The sequence below is a fragment of the Hypanus sabinus genome, chromosome 14 (assembly GCF_030144855.1).
Source record: "Hypanus sabinus isolate sHypSab1 chromosome 14, sHypSab1.hap1, whole genome shotgun sequence".
Taxonomy (NCBI): domain Eukaryota; kingdom Metazoa; phylum Chordata; class Chondrichthyes; order Myliobatiformes; family Dasyatidae; genus Hypanus; species Hypanus sabinus.
Genome location: NC_082719.1, coordinates 90,613,931 through 90,633,319, shown reverse-complemented (window position 1 = coordinate 90,633,319; position 19,389 = coordinate 90,613,931). Strand labels below are relative to the sequence as shown.

General features: G+C 38.2%; 1 protein-coding gene across 4 annotated transcripts in view; it reads left to right on the top strand.

The window, feature by feature from the left end:
* The window catches only part of kiaa1328 (KIAA1328 ortholog), a 134,708-nt gene extending 120,716 nt beyond the window's left edge, over positions 1–13,992 (top strand). For all 4 annotated transcript variants that reach the window (XM_059989603.1, XM_059989602.1, XM_059989601.1 and 1 more), the window contains one exon: positions 10,767–13,992. In XM_059989603.1, the coding sequence (XP_059845586.1) occupies positions 10,767–10,986 (220 nt within the window). In that variant the 3' untranslated portion in view covers positions 10,987–13,992. The remainder of the gene's footprint in view (positions 1–10,766) is intronic.
* Positions 13,993–19,389: the final 5,397 nt, after the last annotated feature.

The following is a 19,389-nucleotide window of genomic DNA, read 5'->3' as shown; positions in this document are numbered from 1 at the left end:
GCAGTAAAACTGAGTATGAAATAATATGAAGTAGCAAGATAAATAGTTCTTAAAGTGAGACCATTTGTTGTGGGACTACCAGAAATAGAATGAGTGTAGTTATCCCTTTTTGTTCAAGATCCTGATGTTTGAGGGGTAGTGATGGTTCTTGAACATGGTGCGAGTCCTGAGGCATTTGTACCACTTTGCAGATGGCAGCAGTGAGAATAGAACATGGCCTGGGTGGTGAGGATCTTTAATGATGGATGCTGCTTTTCTATGGCAATGTTTCATGTAGATGTGCTCTGTGGACTTTATATTTGAGTTTAATGTATGCTGGACCTGTCAGCTGTCAGTATGGTCAGAAGCAACCAAAGTTAATTTTGGAAGACTTTTAAATCTTGTTTTCTTGCCTTCTTCAATTAGAAATCCTGGTAGCTTAAATTTGAATTGCAGTCAGGTACATAATGTCATTTTGTACCTCGAAGTATATTAACTATATTTCACTTGTTCTCAGCTGAGAATTAAATGGTGCTATTGATTACTTTGAATTCTTCTTTCAATCCTTCCAATTGTCTTCCTGGATCTTGTGATGAGGCCACATTATCTCAAGTTTGATAGTTCAATTAGTTCTCATGCCTGTAATGGAAATTACTGAGTTTAAAACATTTTGGATAGGAAGACATAATCTATTATGTATGATAAACTGGAGAGAAATAAGTCACTGAAATTAAGCAATTCGTTGGGATATTAGTTAAAGTTTCAGAGCTGAATAATTTCCACTCATGTAGGGATGGAAATGTGTTTAATTTTTCAGTAATACACAAGACCATATAATCTTAAAAAAATGAGCAAAGTAATGATTTAAGTTTAGGATGTTGCTGCTGCATGGCACTCGTAGGTAAAAAAAACGTTTAAAATTTATATTCCAATAAATGGTTTATGGAGCCATCTGATACAGAGTTAGGTAGGAAGAACTGAACTGAAAAATGTGTATTTGCAGGAATCATCCATGTAAAACTACTGATGTTCATAAAAAATACTTGTAGAGTCATTAGTTAAGGAACTGAGCTGAAGTTGTTTGATGAAGGCCAGGAATTTTTCACTAGTTTAAGTGATTATAAAAATGAAAATTGATGATAGTTATGCAGTCATAACTTAATTTTAGAATAAAATAATGGATTGAATAGTGTTCAAGTGCATATGCTGCTGTGTTTGAATCCCACTAAAAGCAGCATTGAGAGCTGTGTGAATTCATGAATTATTTAGTATGTTCTAGAGAGAGCATTTGAAATGTTTAATAGCTAAATGCTTGGTTCATGGGGAATAAACTTGCATATACATACATTAAAGCTGGGAGCTCTCAAAGGTTTATGCTAATTAAGAGAATTATGCTACTTTAGCAACATTTGTATACTGAAATGGAAATACAAAATTCATGAACCCACCCAGTTCTGTTACAAATAACTATGTTAGTGCTTCATTATGAGCTGTTAGTGATTTAAACAGAGTTGTCTTGTGGTAAAGCTTGTCCCTAATGTCAGAAGATTGAAGTATCAAGCAAAATTGGAGTGATATGGGATTCTCAGATTTGAAAGTCAATTCATTGGGGAGTCGTGTTGTACAAAGAGGTATACAACATGAAAACGTCTGGAAAGTTAATTTCAAATATTCTTTCCAAGGTATGCCATCATTGGAGAACAAGGGCACACAGCTTCAAATTGGTTACAAAGCAACTTTAATCCCAAAATTAAGGATTAATAATTTGGTGCCCCTATGTTTGTAGCTTTTGTAGTAAAGGAACCCAAAGCTGCCCGTTCATTCCTGCTAAGTTTAACATACAAGTCCTGTTATTATGTTCTGTATTTTCATTGGTGTAATAGATCCTTCTTATTAGATGAACACAGTTATTCAGTTTTCCTGCAAATTTAGCTATTTTAATCCTAACTTTTGGTTCAGTCTGTGTGGAGTTGCATATTCTGCCCATGATTGTATGTATGGTCTTTCTTCAGTTGCTCCCGTTTCCTCCAAAATGGCAAAGATATTCTGGTTGCCAGATTTTTTTGCTGACTCAATTGTCCCTACAATGTAGGTAAATCTGGGGGTGAGTCTGGTAATATGCGAAATGGGTACTCGGTAGTGCAGATGTGGGCTGAAGACCTTGTAGTTTCTCTTGCACTGTAATTGAAACAGTTCATGGTCTGGAAGGAAAATTAAATTCATTCAAGAGTTCTTACTTGGGTGACTAAAAGCATAATCTGTGGATGAATCTTAAAAGATGCTTTAGAGAAGGTTAAGGATGGAATTCCAAAGCAATTTCTGAAGATGTGGGTATCAATGATTGGATTTGGATGGAAGAGTTGTCCAAATTAAGTGGAATAATAAAATTAGAACCATCAAATTTTATGCTGTGTAAGATGGGCAGTTTCAATAGGCATATAACCAACCAAGTTGTTCTGTGCTGGCATTTCATGAATTGGGTGCAGTTTACATAGTGAAATGCTAATATTTTCATCTATGCTAAATTTTTTAACAGCAGACTTTAAAATTATCTTGTATACAGTATCTTATATACCTTGGTTGTTTTGTCCTTCCCCTAATGCACAGATGCTGAATCTTTCTGTGGCACATTAACTGCTAAATTTGTTTGAGATCATGATACTTGCACTGATTCTTGAAGTTTTGGTCTAAGTGTCTTGCCACACAGAAAGTATGTTAAATGTCCTTATAACTATTAGGTATGATTAAGCAATTTAGGACATTTGGATATATTCTGGTGCATTGGGTAAACTATTTAAAAAAAAGAGGCTATTTTTACTGCACTGTCCAGCAATCCACCTATTTAACCATACCTCACACAATGACCAATTAACTTACTAACTGATACGTCTTTGAAATGTGGGAGGAAACCTGAACACCCAAAGGAAACACAGGAAGGACTTACAAATTCTTTACGGATAATGTCCGAATTGAACTCCGAACTCTGATGTCCTGAGCTGTAATAGCGTTGCACTAACCACAACATTTTTGTGACGCCCCAGTGCCTGCATTGTTAGTGTCTTGTAAATGTCTATCTCGTTCTTATGTCGTAGTTGGCAAAGTACAGTTGAATCATGCTTTGATGGATGAAGCTTTTACATCAATTTCTTGACCTATTGCATGGAACTTTACTGTACTCTTTGGAAGGGTGGAAGGTCATTATGGTCATTTCAGACAGTCTTCATTGTGTCTCAGCATTAGGTATGAGCGGTTGTTTGACATCCATACTGTTAATGAGCTGCATTCTGGGGAAGGACACAATCTGAATTATGCAGCATTACAGATTGTAGATGGTATTATTCACCATAACATGCATTAGAGAGAAATTATGGGATAGTCATTAGTTCAAGATTAGAAATAGCTATGGTATGATTACATTAGATGTCAATAGCAATATTTGCAGGGCGATTTATAAAAGCTTGGGTGAACATGAAATTCCAGGTGGACTGAATTGTTTTTATTCATTCATGGGTCATGCATTTTATTGCAAGACCAATTTTTTTTTAAGTTTAATTTTATATGCAGTGGTGACCACCTTTTCCACTGCAGTTTTTGTGGAGAAAGTTGTGCCCACAGTGTTATCGGATAGGGAGTTAAGTTATTTAGACATGATTAAGGAATGCCAGTGTTTCACTAGAATGGTATAAATACATTGTTCACATGGTTTTCTAAGTCGTAAAGATTATGTTTGGAAGGTGCTACTGAGAAAGCCTTGGTGAGGTTTTTAAGAGTACCGTAGATTCCGGACTACAGAGCGCACCTGATTAAAAGCCGCACGCTCTAATTTTAGAAAGAAAATCAATTTTGTACTTGTACAAGCCGCACCGGATTTTAAGCCGCAGGTGTCCCACATTGTAGTATGAGATATTTACACAGAAAGATATTACACGTGAGGATTTTTTAACTTTTAATTCAATCCGTATGGTAACATAAACAAATATATATTGCAAATGCTTTTTTTCGAACAAGTGCCTGTAACACAGCTACAGGTAACTACGTATCGGTAACTGACAAATTACGTTGCGTATACTTTTTTACTGAACAGTGCACGAACAACATTCCAATATCTCCTAACGACTGGTAAAATATATATACTGCAGCCTACCAGGAAAAGTTATTGATCGCCTTCTTCATCTTCCTCCTGCGCACTAAAACCATCAAAGTCCTTCAGTGTCCAAATTGAATAAAACCTCAGGATCTCGTTACTCACTTTAGTCTCTTCGTTGTCGCTCTCACTTGAGCGCACGTGGTCCTCTTCATCACGCAGCAGTCCAGCCTTTCGAAACCCGCTGGTGATGGTGGATGTTGTGACATGGCTCCATGCATTTAGGATCCATTGGCAGACTTGAGTTAAAGATGCTCTTCGCATGTGTCCTGTTTTGGTAAAGGATTTCTTGCCGCTCGTCATCCAAGCCTCCCACTCAACGCGCAGCGCCACTTTAAATGCCCGGTTCATGCTGATGTCCAGTGGCTGCAAATACTTCGTGGTGCCCCCAGGAATCACAGCTGGAATTGAGTTTGTACTCTTGATGGCAGCTTTCACTAAACTTTCATTGTCAGCCGCTTAAAAAATCACCATTGGTGGAAGCTTTAGTCCGGATGCTGTGCAGCTCAGAACACAAGTAAAATGCGTTCTCTCATGGCCACTTGTTTTCAGTGTGATGGACGAGTCACCTTTTTTATTAACAGTCCGAGTGAGAGGCAGGTCAAATGTCAAAAGTACTTCATCCATATTTATGATATCATCTGGCCCGATGGAATTCTCCGCTATCTTTGTTTGAGTGAATGTGCGGAAGTTAGCAAGTTTTTCCTCGTGGTCGGGAGGGAGCTGCTGACACAGAGTCGTGCGTACCCTGACGGACAGGCCTTTTCGTCTCATAAATCTAAAACACCACGATGGCCCACCTCTAAAATCTTCGATTTTCATTTTGGTGGCGATTGCTTTAGCCTTCAGTCTGATCTGCACGGTGGAAACACTGCAGCCACCTGCTCTCTGTGTGTTAACCCAGTCTTCAAGAAAGTTTTCAAGTTCAGGCCATCTGCTATGATTACCTCTGAAAGCTTTTGTCGTCTTTTTGCATTGACTCAGTTCTTCATGCTGGCGTCTCCACCGTCTCAACATCAATTCATTTATGCCAAGATTATGTGCAGCAGCTCGATTTCCTTTTTCAACCGCCAGATTGATCGCCTTTAACTTAAAAGCTGCATCATATGCTTTTCTTCGAGTGTTTTCCATGTTGATGAGGGTGAGTACAAATGACTGATTTTCAATAATTTAATTGTGAAAGTGCGCTTGATTTATTGTACAATTTCATTGGACCTCTCTGAACTACTCATCAATTTTATTGGTCTACTGTTACGAGGCAAAATGTTTTTGGCGGCATGAAAAAAGAACATGCATTAGCTGCACCGTAGTATAGGCCGCAGTGTTCAAAGCGTGGGAAAAAAGTAGCGGCTTATAGTCCGGAATTTACGGTAATTTTGATGACGCGGCCTCGATATGCTGGTGGAAGAGTGGCCAGATGTTTAGGGTAGTGGATTGGGAACCTGTTAAATCTGGTTTTTTTATTCTGATTTATTTTTAATTTTTTTTGCAGTTGCACTAATTTGGGAAATTGCAAATTTCATAACACCTAATTTGAAGAAGAATATTTTCTGCTGATGACTACCCCATGCTGCTTGGATGCTCAGTTTTAATCTGCTGGATCAATCTGAATCAGTCCAATCTAATGTGATGGTAGTGTGCACATTTAGTCAGAATCAGGTTTAATATCATTGGCGTATGTCGTGAAATGTGTTGTTCAGTGGTAGCAGCACATTGCAATGCACAGTATTAAAAATTATAAAATGCAATAAGAAATATTTTAAAAAATCATTTAGCAAGTAGTGCAAAAAGAGAGCCAAAATGTATTGAGGTAGTGTACATGAATTCTTTGTCCATCCAGGAATCTGATGGTAGGGGGGAAGAAACTGCTCTTTGATGGTAGCAATGGAAGAGGGGATGTCCTGGTGTTAGGGGTATTTAATGATGGGTGTCATCTTTTTAAGGCATCACTCTCCTGAATGCCTTCTCATTACTGCCATGGTGTTTCAAAAACTTGTCTGGATTCTTAATTTATTTGATGTGCAAACTTGCGATGGCACTTGGGCATGGACAGTGATTTAAAAAGTAGTGCAATTTACATTTTTACATTGCATGTTCAAAGCCCAAGAGCTATGTGGATCATTTGGACAAAGCAAAGAATAAGATGGTCGAGACCTGGTTTTGTCTACTATAAGGTGACTACTACCAATGGATGCCTTGTCTATGAACCAATTAGTGTATTATATCTTACATTCATGATTTGCTTTTGTGTTCTTCTCCAACATTCACCTTACTATCAACATCATTCAAACTCTTGATCATCATCAGAATCAGGTTTAATATCACCAGCATATGTTGTGAAATCTATTAACTTTATGGCAGCAGTACAGTGAAATACATGATAAATTAATATAGAGATAAAACACTGAATTACATTAAGCATATATATGTCTATTAAATAGTTAAGTTAAAATAAGTGCAAAAAAACAGAAATGAAAAGTAGTGAGATGTTCATGTGTTCAATGTCCATTTAGGGATCGGATGGCAGAGGGAAAGAAGGTGTTGCTGAATCACTGGGAGCATGCCTTCAGACTTCTGTACCTCCTTTTTGACATGCTCTTCAAAGACCCTGACCCACTCACACCTCTGACATTCCTACCTACCTGCCCTTAACCTGCTACCCTCCTCCTCTGGATCTAACTTAATTAATATGCCTGACTCCTGATTGTCCCTTTCCTCAATATTCGATAGTTTTCTTGATGCTGTTCAAACCTCTAATCTGTTCTTGATCATCTTGTCCTGTTTGTGCTGTAAAAGCATGTTGCACACTGAAAATTTTCATGGTTAATATATCTCAGTGATAGGGATTGGGGCAAAGTTGGTTTGTATCTAGAATTTTAACTTGGGATATGTGGAATAAATACTGCACTAATAAATGTGCTTTTGCTTTAGTTGGATAGTTGGATGACTGTTTAAACAGGCATTTATTACATATAATGATGGTTGCAGTAGATTTCTGGTTCCAAACTCCTTAAAAATACTTAGAAAGCCATATTCTGTGACTTTGTGCCCAAACAACTTTCATTTTCATCAAAGAAGCAATATCTTTTTTCTGCTTCTCTCAAATAAATTTCTAGCTTATGATTTAACCACGTTTTTTTTTCAAAAAGCGATGTTGTCCAGAGTTCTTTACATTTGTGTGATGTAGGAGTTACTAATGAATACGGTATTTCTTGCCCATCACACGCTGTCCTTGAGAAGGTGAAGTTCAGCTATCATCCTGAACAGCTGTCGCTCTCGGCCAGAGGGCAGTTTTCCGAGTCATTCACATTGCAGTGGATCTGAGGTCACGTATAGGACAATCTGGGTAAGGAGAGCAGATTTTCTTCCCCAAAGGGTATGGTGAAGCAGATGGGTCTTTATAACCTAAAGGATTGTTTCATGATCACCATTACTGATGCTAACATTTTATTCCAGATTTATTTAATTAACTGAATTTAAATTCCCCAGCTGTTGTAGTGGGATTTAAACTCCTGTCTCCAGATCCTTAGTCCAAGTCTCTGGATATGTAACTAGATACCAGTCTGCTAATGACTGCGGTACTGGCAGTAGCCTTTGTTCCCATTAGATCTATGGGAATATTTTTGGAGGGTTTAATTTGCATTTAATTTTACATCAGTGTTTTCTTCCTGAATACTCTTATATACTGCACACCTTCTCATACTGCAAGTACCAGGTACAGTATAAATGCCAGACTCGTTTTGTTACAAGTAAAATCATGGTTAAAAGTGGAAAAAATGAGAGGATGGGGAATCATTAATGTTATGAATCTTCTACTTCATAACTCCTCCTTGAATTCAGTTCTAGTTGAGCAGTCTAATGTGACAGATAGATTGACTTCAGTTTTATAATACTTTTTTTTACTGTACATCTCAATCCTCATTTGATGAAAGTTTATTATGACTGAAATATTCATAATGCAGTAATACTTGATTTCTGTTGTTAAAAGCTTGTGCTTCACTTTGCTTCAAAAAAAACTTTGAAATGTGTTTTCTTCACATGGTCTTATTCACATAGTAAAACAAACAAGATTTGAATAATCACATAGAACAGGATTAGCTAGCTCAAAGCTAGTTTAGCATTGAGTTTTGGATACTAGAGGTCTGCTGGAGTATAAGAATAAATATGACCAGAACCCACCTGCTAGTTTCACGTTGGTCCCTATCCAACCTGACCCATAGCAATCTACAAAAATAAAAAGGGAAAGAATGATTTTCTGTACAGCCTTGATATGGATTGGTATTCATCACTATTCAAGAGCAGAGGGCAAATCAGACCCAGAATTACTGAATAGAGCTAGCACCACCTGACCTTACTCAGAATGATCTAGTTCATAATGAACATGTATTTGTCATGTATACTCAATAGGGCTTGCATCTGATAGCCAGAGCCAATGATTTATGTAGATATTCACTTGCACTTCTTGCAATCTGCTATATTCCATTCAATGTTCATGTGGCCTACTGTATATTGGAGAAAGCAACCAGGCTATGTGGTTGCTTTGCAAAGCACCTACATTCAGCCTTCATGGGTGGTCCTGAGTTTCCTATTGTATGTTATTTTAAATTTCAGTCCCACTGTGAGTCAGCATTATACAACACGGAAACAGGCCTTTTGGCCCTGCTCATCCATGCTGACCCAAGTCACTTCCAGAACTACTCCCATTTGCCTGTGTGTTAACCATCCAGGGGTTCCCAACCTGAGGTCCATGGACACCTTGCTTAATGGTATTGTTCCATGGTGTAAAAAGGATGGGAACTCCTGCTCTAAATGTCTTCAACAATCACTTCTCCAGTTGTGTTTTAAATGTTGTAATTGTACCTGTTTCCATCACTTCTTCTGGCATTTCATTCTGTATGTTCACTACCTTCTGTGTGGAAGAGAGGATGCAGTAAACATCTACAAGGATGTTGCCGTGAGGACTTGAGTTACAAGGAGATATTGGATATATTGGGACTGATTTCCTGAGAGTAAAGATGACTCTTTCATGAGTATATAAAATCATGAAGTTGATGGTCACAGTCTTTATCCCAGTGTGGGGAAGTCAAAAAGTAGAGGATACAAGTTTAAGGTAATGAGGGAAAGATTTAAAAGGGACCTATGGAGCACATTGTTTTCCCTTGCAGAATGGTGGTTATGTGAAATGTGTTTCTAGCAGAAATAGCAGAGATGGGAAATAGACCTGTTGAAAATCTAGCAGCTTGTTGAATTCTGGGCATAGTTTTGATAATCAAATTCAGTTACCCATTAGACCTTTCTAAAACAATTTCAGAAATCAAAGAATTTAAGACTTTGCATATACATTTTAAAATAATTAAACAACATCAAAACTAGCTTAATAAAATGTTCCACTTACATTTCTACTTGCTGCTGATGTCTCTAAATAATATCAATGCAACTCCTGTACTGTATCAGGCTTCCAAGCTTGAATGCTGAAGACTTGGGGAAGCTGGATAATAGGATAATGGAGTCCTAGGAATTATTAAGGGCATTAGTGTTCAAGTCCAAAGATAAAGTGGTGAAAGCTTTGGGGATATTTGCCAGGGCATGGAATATTCACGCAGAGAGGTACAACTTTATATTAGCTAAGTCAATGGAGCGTTGGAGTACCATTTTGGTTACGCATTATAGATAGGGCATGATTGCATTGGAGAGTTACAGTGGAGATTCATTGGGATGTTGCCTGGGATTGAGGTTTGCATTTGGCTGGAGACAGCAAATAAGATGGATTTGTTTATATTGGGTGGAGTCAGCTATGGGAAATTGAGAAATACAAAATGATGAGGAGCATAGAGAGTAGGAAACTTTTCCCTATAAGTGAGTTGTCTGAGGAGGTGGTGCAGACAGAGTCATTAGTATACAACTGATTACTATCTGGGTTAGCACTTAGATCACCAGAGCATAGAAGGCTTCAGACGGTGTGCTGGTAAATGGGATTTAGTGCACATTGGTGTCTGATGGCAGGGACACAGTGGGCCACAAGATCTCTATGGCTATGCTTGTGTTGCCTCATTGGATTGCTTCAGGAACCCCAATGGGAAGACCAGGTTGCAGACAGAAGATGCTGCTGCTGGCTGAGACCAATATCAACGCTGGGAAGTGAACCTTCTGCAGGGAAATATGTTTCATTATTAACTCCAGCTTGGGAACAGAGGATCCAGGCCAGTGTTTGAAAAGAGTTGCTTGCCCATTTATGAAATTATTTATAAAAGATGAACTGCAAATTCATTTTAAGAGGTAATTGTAGTTGGTGAATTATTCACCTCATGTAGTTCAGATTTTGAGTTTATAATTGACATTATTAACTATACAATTTTAATGTATAGATTTAAGTCAGCAGGCATTAAATGTAGTAGCATTTAGGAGTTATAAATTGTCTGCATGCTGAATTTAACGCAATATTTAAAATGAGATTATAAGGTCAACAACTCATTATCATGGTTATTTTGCTTATGCAGAAGATCATGTGCTTTGTGGTCTGAATTATGAGCTTTAAGTGTTTTCAAAATGACCCATCTTAAACTGTTTTTGCATGTCTTTATGAAGAAATTGTTAAATCTACTAATTTTAATGTTTTCTTCCACTTTTGTCAACAATCCTAAAGCTACGAGGCATCTCTTGTTCATTTGGTGGATACGCTGAGCCCAGTTTCCTCACAAAAACATAATATGCACATCAAAGAGACGTACGGTACACCAAGGAAAAGCAACCTAACTCTAAGTGGTTACCATCAAAGGCCTGTAAGAATCAGAACAACATGTAGTAGCAATTCAGATGAAGAACTTGAAGAAAGCAGAATGCTGGAAGATATATTCTTCATTTAAAAAAAGTATGGAACAATTTTACTGACATTATCAAAGTATCATGTTTCTTCCCCCCCACCCCCCCGCCACCCCCAAAACTCTGTCTAAAACTGTGGAGTGTTTTAGTGTCCAATTGCTACTGAAAGGATACTTTTAGCTTTAATTTGGTTGGCCACTGACTCATGAGGGTAGAAACTAGAAATTGGTCAAAAATGCTGAGTAACCTCATTAATGTGTTTTCTAATATGCTCCCTTCTCAGCATTGTGTTCAATTATCTTAGAGGAACCAACTCTGGAGGGGAGTATACTGGGTACTAAATTGCCTGTTTAATACAAACAATCAGAGGTGAATGTCTACCTCAAAGTGTGTTCTCTTGTATAATTCCAGTATGTAAAGTGTTCAACAAATTCTGTGGCGATCAGCAAATTATTTGAAAATGCTACCTACAATACTCTTACAAAATTCTGAATTGGAACAAGAAGCAAAATAAAGCAATTATTGCAATAATTATGTTTAGCACCAGTTCAATATTTGCAAGTAAATTGAAAAATGAAACAAGTCAATTGGTACTTTTCCTTTTAGAGATATGAATTATTGTTAAACATTTGTGACTAGTGTTACAGAGCCCAATAGATGTTTTTGAAAAGCCCTACCATAATAACGTGGATTCTCTCTCCATGTTCTGCTGCACTTCTGCAGACTGAGTGAAAAAGATGGAGTCAAACTGTAAGTCCTGTCTGAAACCAAGGTAATATTTACAGATAAAAAGGTGTGTGGAATAAGCACGTCATAAACCACTTTGAGGAACAATCAATATGGTGGTGCATGCAAATTCTATTGATGTGCTAAATGGAATCAATCACCTAAAATATTCAGTAGTTTTCCCAATCTCTGCCACCTGCACAGAACACTATTTATTTTAATCATTTCTTTAATATTCTAACTTGAAGACTTGAAAGAGGCATTTCTTTGAGGATCCATCTTTGGGATGTGTTGCTCAGCAGTGATTTCAGTAGACCACTTTGTACAGTGATCATTATGGTTTTGGCTGCTGAGAGAGAATGCATTTTATTATAGATTAGTAGATTAAATTTGAGCTCCTGGCATTTAAGAATTAAATGAGGCTAACCAAACCAAATTAATAATTCACTTGCTTACTACAAATTGGAAGTTGTCTGTTTTCTCAATTTGGGCTGAAACTGAACCGAGGTCCCAGAGTTGAAAGATGAATGTCCGATACATTTCACCATTCCATTCCCCTGAGTTAATTCATGCTTATGTGGACAAAATTGATCTTAATTAACTAAATGAACTGACCTGAATTCCTAAAAAGAGTATTTAATGTGAAATAATATATTTATACCGTTTGTGAGAAAGATCAATATCTGTAATAATAGTGGTTTTCTTATGTTAACTATTACATAACGTTAGCACATGCTGCATTTTTAAATGGTGGTTTGTGTCAAATAGGACAAGAAATGGATGTTTAATATGACTTTGGCAATGAATACAAATTGTTTTCAATGAACTGAATGTGATTTCCATATTTGGAAATTAACCCCATTATAACAAGCCTGCTGACCTGCACATACATTCTATTAGCAACTAATATTTGAATTAGTGATATTCCAGATTATTGTGCACCATCTGTGGTTTAAAATATTAACATTCCAAAGGATCTAGATATTGATCTTACTAGTTATAAATTGCTATATTAAGTTGCCTCCTCTTGACTTCCTGCTTGTAACTAAACTCTACACTTAGTAATCTGTCAGATATGACCAGTAATTGTATATTTGTTCAGAGCCAAATCTATACTTGGATGGCATTGCTCCTTTGGTTTGCTTGAAAGGGACTTTGTTTAAAACTGGTCACAACAAGATGTATTTTTTTTAAGAAAAACAATGAAACAAATATGTATTTATTAGTAGTGTAGTTCACACTAATTTGTTGCATTTGAAGAATGCTATCAATTTTGTTAGCAGCTTGATATATCATATTATCATAAAAACTGTTTGAATAAATTACTGTTTATTCTTTTTGGAGGTGTTGTTTGAGGAATAAATAGTGGCCAAGAAACTTGGAAAATAGTTTTCTTCCACAGTCAATGAATTTAACATCTAATCCATAAATTGCACTACTGATAATGAATTGAAGTGTTGGTCTTAATTAGGTGCTCAAGTCACAACGTTGGGACTTGAACTTGAAGCCATGCAACTTGAAAACAGCCATCAATGATGGCATTCCAATCTTATCCTTCTATTAATAAAATGTGTGATATGCTATGGTGTAGCACATTGGCCAAATACGGATATTACATATTTTCTTGTTGAATATCACTATTACATAAAAAATCTTGAATAAAGCAATTATCCCACATGAATGTGAACAATACATACCAATTTTTGTATCAATATATTTTTTTAGACAACGCTACTCGGGTGAGCCTGACACGGTGGATTCAAAATATTTGACTTTAAGGTTTTCAGTGTACAGAGCATGGTGGTAGTTGTAAGAAGAAATGTTTTAACAAAGTAGAGAAATGAGGTTAACATATATCCATATATTCACAAGACAGTGATCTGTATAAGATATGAGATTGGTTTGTGTTGTTAGATTTGTTTTGTTGTGCATTCTTTATTAATGTGCTCTACATTATAGAGAAGACCAGACATCTTCAATTTGATATCTGTAGAATTCATGTTTCAGTAGCTAATATTTAGCTAAGTCAGTGACCAACTGGAAGAAGGGAAAACCACGTGTGAAGGTTTCAATTTTCTAAATATGTTTTAGAGTCTAAGTTCATTAAAATAGAGAATTGTTGTTGGATTTTCCCATTTCCCTTTAATGTACCTATGTAACAACTGTAATTGAGTCATATTACACTTGTCCATTAAAATATTGTCTTCTCATGAAGCTACAAAAGCTAAATTTATTTGATAAAGATGTGATTTGTTCCCAAGCATTCCAGCTTGAAGTTGTTTGATTGATACATGTAAATATTAAATGTGTGCTTTGTGCCATTGTCTGAGATTTGTTTTGTGGCAGTCATACATTGCAATACATAATAATAAAGAACTATCAATTACAATAAGAAATATATAAAAAAATAATTAAGTAGTGCAAAAAGAGAGCAAAAGAAATGGTGAGATAGTATACATGGGTACATGGCAGAAGGAAAGAAGCTGTTCCTGAAAAGTTGAGTGTGTGTCTTCAGGCTCCTGTGCCACTACGTTGGTGGTAGCTTTGAGGCGAGAGCATGTCCTGGGTGATGGGAAGTGGGAATTAGAAATGAGCTGCTGGCAAAACTGAGTGAGTTGAGTAGTATTGTGAGACAAAGGGAGAGTCAAAAATTAGTCACCATTATTGAAGTAAAATGGAGTACATTGGAAAGCACCGGATATTTCATTCATTGGAAGAAAAGAATGAATATATTAACATAAGCTATTTTGGTGGCAACAGAATGGGGGGAGGGGAAGCAAAGAAGAAAATTAGGGAGAAATTTAACTGTAGCCATCCATTTGGGATCCGAAACAAATAATAGAAGATTTTGTTCTGGTGATGAACAGCCAGAAATAGTGGCAGTTCTCCGAGACAGTAAAACATGAATCAGTGTGGAAAAGGCTCCTGGAAAGATGACTTTTCAAGTGTGAGGAGGCAGATTATATAAGGGTAAATATTGGTCAGAAGTCAGAATCAGGTTTATTATCACTGGCATGTGTCGGGAAATTTGTTAACTTAGCAACAGCAGTTTAGTGTAATACATAATATAGAAGAAGAAAAAAAAACTAAATCAATTACAGTATACATATATTGAATAGATTAAAAATTGTGCAAAAAATATCTATTAAAAAAGTGAGGTAGTGTTCACAGGTTCAATGTCCATTCAGGAATTAGATGGCAGAGGGGAAGAAGTTGTTCCTGAATCGCTGAGTGTGTGCCTTAAGGCTTCTGTACCTCCTGCCTGATGGTAACAGTGAGAAAAGGGCATGCCCTGGGTGCTGGAGGTCCTTAATAATAGACACTGCCTTTCTGAGACACTGCTCCTTGAAAATGTCCTAGGTACTTTGTAGGCTAGTACCCAAGATGGAGCTGACTAAATTTACAATCCTCTGCAGCTTCTTTTGGTCCTGTGCAGTAGCTCACATCCCATACCAGTCAGTAATGCAGCCCGTCAGAATGCTCTCCACAGTACATCTATAGAAGGTTTTGAGTGTATTGACATAGCAAATCTCTTCAAACTCCTAATAAAGTATAGTTGCTGTCTTGCCTTTATAACTGCATCAATATGTTGGGACCAGGTTAGGTCCTCAGAGACCTTGACACCCAGAACTTGAAACTGCTCACTCTGTGACATTGAGTGTAAGGTTGTTGCTGCAACACCACTTCACTAGTTTGCATATCTGATCCTCTCGTCTCCATCTGAGGTTCTACCAACAATGGTTGTATCATTAACAAATTTATAGATGGTATTTGAGCTATGCCTAGCCACACAGTCATGGGTAAGACCTTAAGATATAGGAGCAGAATTAGGCCTTCTGGCCCATCGAGTCTGCTCTGCCATTCAAGCATGGATAAACCTTTTTCTTTCTCCTGCTCAACCCCAGTTCCCTGCCTTCTCCCCATAACCTTTGATGCCATGTCCAATCAAGAATCTATCAATCTCTGCCTTAAATACACACACTGACCTGGGCTCCGCAGCTACATTCCACAAATTCACCACCATTTGGCTAAAGAAATTTCTCTGCATCTCTGTTTTGAAAAGGGGCCCCTCTATCCTGAGCCTGTTTCCTCTTGTCCTAGACTCCCCCACCGTGGGAACCATCCTTTCTGTTTTCATGCCTATTCTGCTAATCTGTCCAAGTCCTTTTGCATCCTACCTGTTTCCTCAATACTACCTGCTCCTCCACCAATCTTTGTACAGTACATCACTAGACTCTGGCACCCAACCAGAAAAGGATCCTTTTATTCCCACTCACTGCCTCCTACCAGTCAGCCGATGCTCTAACCATGTTAGTAACTTTCCTGTAATGTGATGGGCTCTTAACTTGGTAAGCAGCTTCATGTGGGAAACCTTGTCATAGGCCTTCTGAAAGTCCAAATATACAAATTCCACTGCACCCCCTTTATCTATCCTACTTATAATCTCAAAGAATTCCAACAGGTTCATCAGGCAGGATTTTCCCTGAAGGAAACCATGCTGACTTTGTACTATCTTGTCCTATCTCACCAAGTAGTCCATCTCCACACCTAATAGACTCCAACATCTTCCCAACACTGAGGTCAGGCTAACTCCTCTAATTTCCTTTCTGCAGGCTTCCTGCTTTCTCAAAGAGTGGAGTGATATTTCCAATTTTCCAATCCTCTGGTACCATGCCAGAGTCCAATGATTTCTGAAGGATCACTTCTAATGCCACCACAATCTCTAATGCTACCTCTTTCAGAACCTTATGGTGCAGTTCATTAGGTCCAGTTGACTTACGCACCTTTAGATCTTTCAGTTTTCTGAGCATCTTCTCTCTTGTAACAGTAACTGCACCCACTTCTCTTCCTTCACACACTACAACATCAGGCATACTGCTAGTGTCTTCCACAGTGAAGACTGATGCAAAATACTCATTTAGTTCATCAGCCATCTCCATGTCACTCTTATTATTTCTCCTACCGCATTTTCTAGCGGTCCTATATCCACTCTCATTTTTCTTTTATTTTTAACATACTTGGAAAAGCTTTTACTACCCACTTCAATATTATTTGCTTGCTTGCTTTCATGTTTCATCTTTTCCCTTATAATGGTTTCTTTAGTTGCTGTCTGTAAAAACTTCCTAATCCTCTTATCTTTCCACTAATTTTTGCTTTGTTTTAGGCTTTTACAATAGCTTTGACTTCCCTTGTCAGCCATAGTTGTATTATTTTATCATTTGAGTTTTTCTTCATTTTTGGGATACATATGTCCTGTACCTTCCTCATTTTCCCCAGAAACACACGCCATTGCTGCTCTGCTGACATCCCTGCCAGCAGCTCCTTCCAATTTACTTTGGCCAACTCCTGTCTCATACCACTGTAATTTCCCTTACTCCACTGAATCAAATTTCAAGTTGAACTCAATAATTGCCTCTGGTTCATTACATAACACCTAATCCAGTATAGCTGATCCCCTAGTAGGCTTAATGACAAACTGCTCTAAAAAGCCAACTCTTAGGCATTCAACAAACTCACTCTTGAGATCCATTACCAACCTGATTTTCCCAATCGACCTGCATGTTAAAATCTCCCATGACTACCATAACATTACTATCTTGCTTTCATAGTTTTTCTTTTCCCTTCTAATGATTTTGGCACTCCTGTTCTATTTTCTGTTGTAATGTATGATCCATCTTCCAGCCACTGTTGGAAGGCCTGTATATAACTGCCATCAATGTCCTTTTACCCTTGAAGTTTATTAACTCAACCTACAAAGTTTTAACATCTTCCTGTCCTATGCCACATTTTTTTCTGATTTATGCCATTTTTTACCAGTAAAGCCACTCTGCCCCCTCTGCCTACCTTCTAATCCCTCTGATATAACATGTAACCTTGGAGATTCAGCTCCCAACTGCAACCATACCTCAGCCCACGATTCAGTGATGGCCACAATATCATATCTGGCAATCTGTAATAGTGCAATAAGATCATCCACCTTATTTCTTATACTATGCACATTTAGATACAACATCTTGAGTACTGTATTTGTTATTCTTTCTGATTCTGCATCCCTAATGTTTTGACACTCAGCCTGTTGGCTGCAACTAAATCCCATCACCTGACTGCCCTTACTGACAGTCTAACTACATGCTATCTTAACTTTTTTTTAATCATCTTTCCTATCCTGAATCCCTTCACTCTGGTTCCCACCTTCCTGCCAAATTAGTTTAAACCTCTCCAACAGCCCTAACAAACCTGCCCACGAGAATATTGGTTCTCCTCGGGTTCAGGTACAACCCATGACTTTTGAACAGGTCATACCTCCCCGGAAGAGATCCCAATGATTCAAGAACCTGAAGCCCTGGCCCTCGCACCAAGTACTCAGCTAAGCATTTATCTGCCAAATCATCCCATTCCTACCCTCACTGGTGCATGACACAGGCTGCAATCCAGAAATTATAATAGGGTGTTTTAAGAGAGTCTTAGATAGGTACATGGAGATTAGAAAACTAGAGGACTGTGCAGTAAGATAATTCTAGGCAGTTTCTAGAGTAGGTTACAATACATGATCAGCAAAATGTTGTGATATGCTGTAGATTTCTATGATTCCATGATTCTACTAGCTGGGAGGTCCTGCTTCTCAGCTTTCTACCTAGTTTTCTAAATTCTCTTTTCAGGACCTCTTTGCTTTACCTTCCTATGTCTTTGGTACCAATATGTACCAAGACATCTGGCTGCTCCCCCTCCCTCTCCAAAGTGTTGTGGGCATGATCTGAGCCATCCCTGACCCTGTCTCCTGGGAGGCAACATACCATTGGCGTGTCCCGTTCACATCCACAGAACCTCCCTCATTATTGAGTCCCCTATCACTACCGCTCCCTTCTTCTCTCTATTTCCCTTCTGCACCACGGACCCATGCTCAGTGCCTGTAACCCAGTCGCCATGGCATTCTCCTGGAGGTCATCCTCCACAAAAATATCCAAAATAGTACACTTGTTTTTTAGGGGAATGGCTACAGGAGCGTTCTGCTCTACCTGCCTATCTTCATTTCTCCTGACAGTCATACAACTACTTGCCTCCTGCAACTTTGGGGTGACTACTTCCCTGTAATTTTGATTAGTTATCTCCTCACTCTCCTGTACAAGCCAGTATAGAGAGAGTAGAGCAGTGGGCTAAGCACGTGTCCCTGATGTGTACCAGTGTTAATCGTCAGCGAGGCGGAGATATCACCAATCCGCACAGATTGAGGTCTTCCACTTAGGAAGTTGAGGATCCAATTGCAGGGGGAGGTACAGAGGCCCAGGTTCTGCAACTTCTCAATCAGGATTATGGAAGTGATGGTGTTAAATGCTGAGCTATAGTCGATGAACAGCATCCTAACATGTGTGTTTGTTTTGTCCAGGTGGTCTAAGGCCGTGCGAAGAGCCATTGAGATTGCATCTACCATTGACCTATTGTGGCGATAGGCAAATTGCAATGGGTCCAGGTCCTTGCTGAGGCAGGAGTCCAGTCTAGTCTAGACCAACCTCTCAAAACATTTCATCACTAGATATGAGTGCTACTGGGTGATAGTCATTAAGGCATCTCACATTATTCTTCTTAGGCACTGGTATAATTGTTGCCTTTTTGAAGCAAGTGGGAACTTCCACCTGTAGCCGTGAGAAGTTGAGAATGCCCCTGAATACTCCTGCCAGTTTTGTTGGCACAATTTTTACCAGGAACTCCATCGGGACCTTACA